The 8,747-nt window shown below is 49.1% G+C and overlaps 1 protein-coding gene across 1 annotated transcript in view; it reads right to left on the bottom strand.

Annotated features, from left to right (window-relative positions):
• Nucleotides 1-2,559: 2,559 nt before the first annotated feature.
• The window catches only part of LOC137340879 (3-phosphoinositide-dependent protein kinase 1-like), an 84,125-nt gene continuing 77,937 nt past the window's right edge, over nt 2,560-8,747 (bottom strand). The window contains exons 10-14 of the mRNA XM_068003684.1: nt 7,841-8,014; nt 6,823-7,040; nt 5,756-5,813; nt 3,744-3,896; nt 2,560-2,999 (exon numbers count right to left, since the gene is read on the bottom strand). Coding sequence (XP_067859785.1) covers nt 2,886-2,999; nt 3,744-3,896; nt 5,756-5,813; nt 6,823-7,040; nt 7,841-8,014 — 717 coding nt within the window. The 3' untranslated portion in view covers nt 2,560-2,885. The remainder of the gene's footprint in view (nt 3,000-3,743; nt 3,897-5,755; nt 5,814-6,822; nt 7,041-7,840; nt 8,015-8,747) is intronic.

The following is an 8,747-nucleotide window of genomic DNA, read 5'->3' as shown; positions in this document are numbered from 1 at the left end:
TTTTGTGGTTTAACAGTGATCAACCCCAAGATCACCAGATTCAAAAAAAAACCCCGGTTAGCTCCGGACCCGTTAATAAGTTTAAGATCTAATGAGGTGGGATCTTCCCGGCCCAGGAGCGCTCAGAGGTCAAGGGCTGCTCAGCTTATCGCTTTAAATCAAGGAGGGTAATTCATAAAACCCACACACACACACACCAAAGAACATCTCAAGAGTTTCACTGCTTGTATTCCAAAAATCACATTTTATGTAAGTCACTTTTACATTTGAGTTTGTCTGTGACTCTGTAGTGGACAGTTTCTGTTATATTAAATATACATCGCCATGCAGTTTGGCGAAATCCTCCAGTCTTTAAGCATTGCTCTGCCCCGTGCCGTGCACACTCACCCGTCGTTACAGATCAGCAATATTGGTGTCTCCCCTCCCCGAAAGACAGTGATGAGTATGGTTCAATGTGTGGTCAGCCCTACAGTCCAAACACCTTCCCACAGGGGTCAGTGGGTGAGGACCCGGAGCAGGAGCTGGTCTCCCCCCCCCTAACCCAGGGGTATTGAGGCAGGGACCTCTGGGGCAGTCTGGCTCAGCTACTCACAACTGAGGCATCGGGACAGCCCCAAGCTGGGTTGCTGTTACTTTGATTGGGTTTCTTCTCCCCTCCTGACAATTTTGTTGGCACATACGGAAAGTTCTGGAAGTGCTCACTGGTGTCTCACTGCGGTTACACAAGTACCGGAATTCTAACCCTCTCCCCGCACACACACACACATATATACAGAAAATGTACAGAAGTTACACGACAGCAGACTGAGCACTTTCAAATCCAGACAGGTGTAGGAGTGCGCAGGAGTGGGATCAATCCCTGCTCCCCTTGTTCACACACCAGTGACTGAAGGCAGACCCTGGGCTGTATTGTGCTACAGCGGAGAAGGAAACGCTGCAGCTTGCGGGGTGAAAAAACACTTCCAGACGCTCAGGTCCGACTCCATGACTGAAATCTAGCGCGGAGCAAATATAAATTTTAGTAAGCGAGTATTGCACCATTACTGAAATGGTTTTGGATACTTCAATCATTTATGGGAAGGGGGAAGCAGCAAAATGACTTGCTGGTTTAAGCGTGCGTTAATTCAGTGCCTCGCACAGTAACGAACCCCAGCGCCTTCAGATTAACATCTTCAGCCAAGCAAAATGCACCGACGGCCCAAGACCAAAAATTAATTTCGATCCTTTTGTTTGGGCAACAATTTAACAGCAGCCTCCTGGAGAAGTGTATCAGAATGGCCAAACAATAATATAAAACAACACATGTACAGAACCCTATCGCACCACGCGGAATGGCTCGACAAGAACAGGTCAATTAATTACAAAACTTCATCTTCTGTTTTGAGTGTAGTTTGATCAACCATAACCAAGTTAGAGGGAGAGATGGGGCCATACAGTTAGATCAATACCAGACTCACACTGGGACAGTAAGTCACCGCATAAATAAGGGATTTCATTTTGTGTTTGAGTGTGTTTATATGCACATCAACTCCTCAGTACCACTATATACCCTTTGCCATTCGTACAAATGAGACTAAGCAATGCTGCATTCAACCCAAATAAGGTGTCAGAGGCCAGGTGAAAGCAAGAAGGTTACACAGCTCTTAAATAATTTAAAAAGTAAAACAAAAAATAAAAAGGTAATATCAAAGGTCAGGCCCTGTGTAAATGGAGGGCTGCCTGAAACTGGAATGGGGGTTGTGGGCGAGCACGCAGCGACCGAGGGGCGAGCACGCAGCGACCGAGGGGCGAGCACGCAGCGACCGAGGGGCGAGCACGCAGCGACCGAGGGGCGAGCACGCAGCGACCGAGGGGCGAGCACGCAGCGACCGAGTTTTGCATTCTGCCTGTGAAGCAATTTATAAATGCGTGATTTTAAGAAAAATCAATTATTCAGCAACCTGGAACAAGAGCAGAAGTTACACAGAAAGAGGCAAGGGGTCTTCTATCTGCTATATGATATGCCTGCAACAGCACAAAGAGCAAGCAAAGCAACCCTGAATTCCATTTACTTGGAAAGAATGAAGGAGAAAAGCATTGGGATTAAGCCTGCCCCCCACCCCCCAACAGACAGACAGGGAAATTTCTGGATGCTACAGGCTGTGTTTTTTTTAAATTGGGAAGGGGGTGGAGAGGGAAGGGGGATAGAGAAGAGAGAGGGGGAAGGGGAGGGGGAAAGGGGGGACAGAGGGGGGGAAAGGGGGGACAGAGGGGGGGGAAGAGGGGACAGAGGGGGGGGAAGAGGGGACAGAGGGGGGGGGAAGAGGGGACAGAGGGGGGGGAAGAGGGGACAGAGGGGGGGGAAGAGGGGACAGAGGGGGGGGGAAGAGGGGACAGAGGGGGGGGGAAGAGGGGACAGAGGGGGGGGAAGTGGGGACAGAGGGGGGGGAAGTGGGGACAGAGGGGGGGGAAGTGGGGACAGAGGGGGGGGAAGTGGGGACAGAGGGGGGGGAAGTGGGGACAGAGGGGGGGGAAGTGGGGACAGAGGGGGGGGGAAGTGGGGACAGAGGGGGGGGGAAGTGGGGACAGAGGGGGGGGGAAGTGGGGACAGAGGGGGGGGGGAAGTGGGGACAGAGGGGGGGGAAGTGGGGACAGAGGGGGGGGAAGGGGGGACAGAGGGGGGGGAAGGGGGGACAGAGGGGGGGGAAGGGGGGACAGAGGGGGTGAAGGGGGGACAGAGGGGGGGGGGATGGGGGGACAGAGGGGGGGGGGATGGGGGGACAGAGGGGGGGGGGATGGGGGGGAGGAGAAGAGGAGGGGGGCTTTCTTTGCTGTGCTACAGCGCTTGACTGTGAAGCTTCAGCAGCTTGAGCGGAAGCTTCTCCGTACATGTGAGCTGCACTCTGCTAGTTGCCAGCGTTCTGTTGATTCTGGTACTGCCGTCGCCACACTTCCTGAATCTTTTTGCACCATTTGTGGGCATTTCCATTGGGATCCATTAAGTAATATGTCCGGTTAGGCTGCAGGACAAAACAAAACAAGGTAAACGACACTGCAATAGCCTCACGTCATCTCACTCACTGACACTCCACATGATAAAGACATACACTGCTTGCACACCTCTTCGAGGGAGAGGGACAACACATCAAACATCCACACCAATACTTATTTGCTCTGATGTGGCCTTATGTGTGCTCCACGAGGTACTCGAGTGCTGGGATCAGAATGTTTTACACAGAGGCACTCCCAGAGCTCCACAATGCAGCACAGAGCCGAGGCTGTGCCTGGGCGGTTCCTGCCACAGTCCCATACGGGGCCCTGCTGCCGTCTTACTGAGGCGCCGGGAGAATCTGAGCTGTAACCACCGACGTCAGTTTACAACTGCTTTTATATCATTAGTGCTGCTGCTTCTTGACTGCTGGGTCTCGTGTAGTCGATAACATTAGTGACAGCTTTCCAGGGGCTGTAGCCAATCTGACAAGTTGACTTTGGTGTTGCTTCTGGTTGCACTGGCATGGCACAACACCAGCATGGAGTGCAACGTAACAGCAGTTTAAAGCAGTCTGTAAGATTGCTGTGCATACATACTATCTTGAATAGTAAAATGCACCTTAACGTAAACACACACATTACACTGTTATGGAGCAAAGATGCCACAACCTAATTTAGAAGAGTTGGCAGCTGATCGACAACTGTAAACGGGGCACTTTGTATTAGATACGGACTCTCAGGCACAAAGCTAACTGTTCCATTAACAGACTTACAGTATGAACAAAAAAGGTTTTGAAGTTCTTGGCTTCTGGACGCAGTTCCTGTGACCATGGAATCTCCCCTTTCAGAACCTTGTTGACTGGATCCACGTAATAGAGGTGAGGCCCCTCGGTGAGGAGCAGCTGTCGGCGCCGAGCAAACAATCCCTGCACAACCAAACATAAATTAAACCGAGGTGCTCTATCTATACCAACACAAAGCTGGGCTGGAACCAGGGCACTGGTACAGTGAGATCAGGAATGTCACTGTGTAGCAAATAACAGACACAAACCCTCTGCCGCGGAATGCAACGATACACCCCGGGCTCACCGCCCACCCAGGTAGTCCCATTCAGTTATCAACTTTCCCGGCCAGCTCTCTGCTGCTGATTAAAATATCCACCAGCATTTCCCCAGCTCCCTCATGTTATGCTTGAGCGCTGTCCAAATGTCGACTCCATTTCCCTTTCAGATGCTGACGGACTTGTGTGTATTTCCAGCATTGTGTGTTTATTTCACTTTCTTCCCTCCCCCCCCCCCCAGCACCGTGCACCCCCCAACCACCACCCCAGTATCGCCCCCAACCACTGCCCTTATCCCCTCCACCCGCCCCCCCCCCCCCCCCCCCAGCACCGCAAGCAACAGCAGCAGCCATTTTCCACAGTCACAGGATGAGCAGTCGGTTTCTGGTACTGGTTGTGGGAGAATGTTGACCAGGAAACACAGGAACAGCCCCTGCTCTCTGAATAGTGTCAAAGGATATTTAACATCCATCAAAACCGGCAGACAGAGTTTAACATGTCAACTGAAAGGCTGCACCTCTGACAGTGCAGCACTCCTTCCGCGCTGCACTGAAGTGTCAGCATAGATTATGGGCTCAAGTCCCAACATGAATCTAATGGGTCTGAGAATTTCGAACCAGGCAGGAGAGCGGAACTGATCAGCCTGACCTCGCTGAGGGTCCATTCAGATTTACAGGATCACTAGGACCATCTCCAGCAACGCCAACACAAGTACAAAAAACACTCCTGGTAATGAAGAGTATAACTGCCTTTGTTGCAGTCCAGTAATATCCCCGATTCGTGACAGGGCCAATTAAATAACCTTCGCTCCTCGCCTGAAGGCACTGAATTGTGAAATACAGTTCCACAGCTGCCCTCTGATTCCTCACTCATTCCTGCCATTTTTAGTAAGCCCAGACAGTGTGGGCAGGAGCATCACAGCAAGGACGGACATGTTCTCACCCGAGATTCAAACTCTTATTAGCTCAGGATGGCAATCAGGAGCAAGGACCGAGCTGATTTTGCCCTTCCTTAGCCCTCATGTGTGTAGGGTAACTGTCGAACCCCTACTGTTGCTCAGGCTAAGATGAGATAACTGAGTACAGACCAAGGATCAAATCTGGCCCAGCCCAGCTGCACATTAAACCATGTACTTACCAACTGAGCCACCAGGGGGCAGCCAGGCCCACTTCTTTCAGTCACCTCCCTTAACTTTTCCTCTGCTTCTCACTGCATTGCCCTAAAGGGGCCCGATATTTAAAGGGGCCCGATATTAAAAGGGGCCCGATATTAAAAGGGGCCCGATATTAAAAGGGGCCCGATATTAAAAGGGGCCCGATATTAAAAGGGGCCCGATATTAAAGGCAAGCTGCTGTTAGTGCCAGTGTTGACACTTCAAAAGCCCACAAAGCAAGTTCGCAGTTTCAGCTGCATTAAGAGGCGGGTGGAGCACGAAGACTGCCTCACTGAGGCATCAAGACTCCGAGCTGCTCCCCGGTCTTTCCTGGGTCATACAGCAGCTGCTGCAGACTTGCCCCAGTGGCTGGCTGAGCCAGGCACAGAATAGTATCCCAGAAATGAGATTCTTCCTTTCCTGGTGAAGATGCAGCTTTTGTTTGGAGTTTCCCCACGAGATAAGGAAGAGTCGCCAATCAGCAGCATCAAACTATTGCCACCAAAAACTCTAAGGCATGAAACACAAGAGGTGTCAGAGCCTCTTACACATCACCGGGAAATGCAACATACCTTCCTTTTATCGACTGGACCCATCTTCAGTATTAAATTGTTTTCTACAAACTGGTGCCTGAAAGACAAAAGGCCCGTATTAGTGGCACTGTGGAAGAAATATGAAACAGACAAGCAGTCAGCAAAGTTCTGCCAGTGGTTTTTCAAACTTGTGTTTGGGGTGGGGGGGGGGGGGGGGGGAGGGAGAGAGGAAAGAGACCCCGCCCCCTCGGCCTTGGCTCCATCTCCCTTAAATCTATCGATCTCAGATTTAAAATTATTAATTGAGCTAGCATCTACTGCTTTTTGTGGGAGAGTTCCACACTTCTACCACCCTTTGTGTGAAGAATTGTTTCCAAATTTCTCTCCTGAATGGCCTGGCTCTGATTTTAAGGTTATGTCCCCATGTCCTAGACTCCCCCAGCAGCAGAAATGTTTCTCTCTATTTACCCTATCGATTCCTTTCAAAATCCTAAAAATCTCAATCAAATCTCCCCTTAACTTTCTATATTCCAGAGAATACAAGCCCAGTTTATGTAATCTCTCCTCATAATCTAACCCTTTGGAGCCCTGTTAGGTTTGAAAAGGAGAAATTTAACACAATTATTAACATTCTAGATTTTGGTAAGGCTAACTTTAACAGAATGAGACAGAGATTGACGACAGCAAACTGATCAAAACTGTTAGCAGGTAAAACTACAGACGAACAGTGTATTAATTGTATGATTTATATCAATTAGTGTTAATTGTATTCAGGTGGTGGGTATCAATCAGGGACTCTCGTATCCATTTATAGGAGAGCTGATCTAGGGTGTGGTGTGTGTAAGGGGGATCTCTGAATAAAGGCTTGGAAGCAACTGAAGACCAGGCTCTCGTATTCTATCCTTCACCACCTGGCTATCCAATTGTAACAGTGGAAGGTGTTCAAAAAAGAATTTAGCTTAATATTTGGATCAGTATATACCCCCGAGGGGCCCTGAAAGCCGTGAATGAGCTGGAGTTACAGGGGAGGGCTAATGTTTGGGAGAAGGTTAAACATGAAGGGAAGGAGGGAAGTGGTAAATAATGAACACATTAATGCAGCTTACCAGGGATTTCTGTTGGCTTGTTTCTCGAGCAGCAGCCGTTTATCCTCATCTGTAAACTGAAGATCCAGCTCAAACGAATTGTCGTTGAGGTCATGGACGTACTGCTCGATGTTGCTGCCCGACCTCTGGGCCGGGCTGGGCTCGGCCGCAGACAGCGATTGCAATGAGCTGGAAGGAGCCACCTGCATGCAACCAAACTGGCTGAGGAGGTCATCATACTGCAGCCAGTCACCGAGAGGTAGAGAGAGAGAAAGGAAAGATGTCAGCTCAACAGCTTGCATTTCTATAACACTCTCACAAACAAACAAACAAGGAGGAAAAAGGCAGGTGAGCCGGAGACAGGAAGAAACAGTTGGAAGGACCGGGGAGGGAGAATGTAAAAAATCAGAAGGCATGTTCAAAGAGAAACAAAATGAATAAGGATTTGAAAAGATAGAGAGAAAAGGCAGAAGTCGGGGAGCCGGTAGAGGCACAGGAACGAGGGACTGAATGGGGGCCTGCTGTGGTGTAAATTCTTCCAAACTGATATATCCCTCCTGTATATAACTATGAAACACCACAAAAAAATTTGTAGGAGGCTTTTGTGGGGAGGGACGTAGCAAAGCAAACTGTTTTGGGAGAGAATTAGAAAGGGCATAGATGTATCATTCTATGATTCTATGTACTGATTGAAAGATCAGCCTCATTAAGCGGAGAGGATATCACAGTACCAAAGAAGCAGAGGGGCTGTGCTTGGAGTTATGGCTGGAGATGATTTCTCAGCCCAATTCTGCCATCATCTGAGATCCAAGTCCATACAGAGAAAAGAGGAGAGCAGGGCATCACAGCCAGTGTGATATCCGCACAGACATGGATTCCAGCACAAGTGACTGGATGCTCAGTCTGTGTGAACAGCAGAATTCACTTAAACACAAGCACCAGAAGCTTCGCAAAAACAGGAACGTGATCGCTGAAGTATAAAACAATAAAAAGCCATAAAAGCAGTTAGGAGCATGGGTGTGTGGGTGGGAGTACTCACATTGCCATAGCAATCCTCGTCATCCTCAGACATCGCCGGGAGATACGCAGTGAGTTTTGGGGGGGTCTGAAGGTGCAGATTCTCCCAGGCAATGGGCTCAAAGAACGGGTGGGCTTTGAGGAGTCCATGACCTCCCATCTCTTCACAGCCTAGGCGCTTAGTGTGTTCGAACACCTAGAATGTGAGGGATGGGGAAACAATCTTTGTATTAGAGGCAAGAATACCCATCAAAATAGTTCCAGGCTCTGCGCTGTCCATTCCATTACCCTTTTCACCTACTAATTTAGTTGGTACTGTATTGAAATCATTTTAGTTCTCCCAACCGTCAAAGCTTTCGCCAATACCGTGGCAGATGGGAAGCAAACTATGTGCTAAGAAGCGTCAGCTGTGTTTCAGTGGGTAGCACTCGTGCCTCCAAGTCAAAGGTTGTGGGTTCGAGCCCCACTTCAGAGACTTGAGCACATAATTCAGGCTGACACTTGGCTGCACTGTCGGAGATGCTGTCCTTCAGATTAAATTCACATTAAATAGACTCCCTGTTCAGGTGGATGTTAAAGTTCCCAGAGTGGCTGCTGTGTTTGCCTACATAACAGTGACTAGTAATTCATTGTATGAAGGTCTTCCATCTTTGGAAGAATTTGAGCAAAAATTTACAGAAAAGCAAAGAAAAAAAAAAAAATCGGTGCTCTTTTTAAAAGTAGGACCAGCCACCCCCTCCCAAACTGTACTCCCTTTGCTCCTAATTAAAGGATAATATTTGCAAACGCACAACATATGTACATTATAAATCTCAAAGTTCTCCACGTAATGAATTGCGTTTGGAGTGTGTGGGAACCATTATGGAGGCAAATGCAGCTCATTCTGCACTGGCCATGTCAAACATCCAACGATGGGATGAAGGACCAGT

Source organism: Heptranchias perlo, chromosome 22 (assembly GCF_035084215.1).
Source record: "Heptranchias perlo isolate sHepPer1 chromosome 22, sHepPer1.hap1, whole genome shotgun sequence".
Taxonomy (NCBI): domain Eukaryota; kingdom Metazoa; phylum Chordata; class Chondrichthyes; order Hexanchiformes; family Hexanchidae; genus Heptranchias; species Heptranchias perlo.
This window is presented reverse-complemented; position numbering and strand designations above follow the sequence as displayed.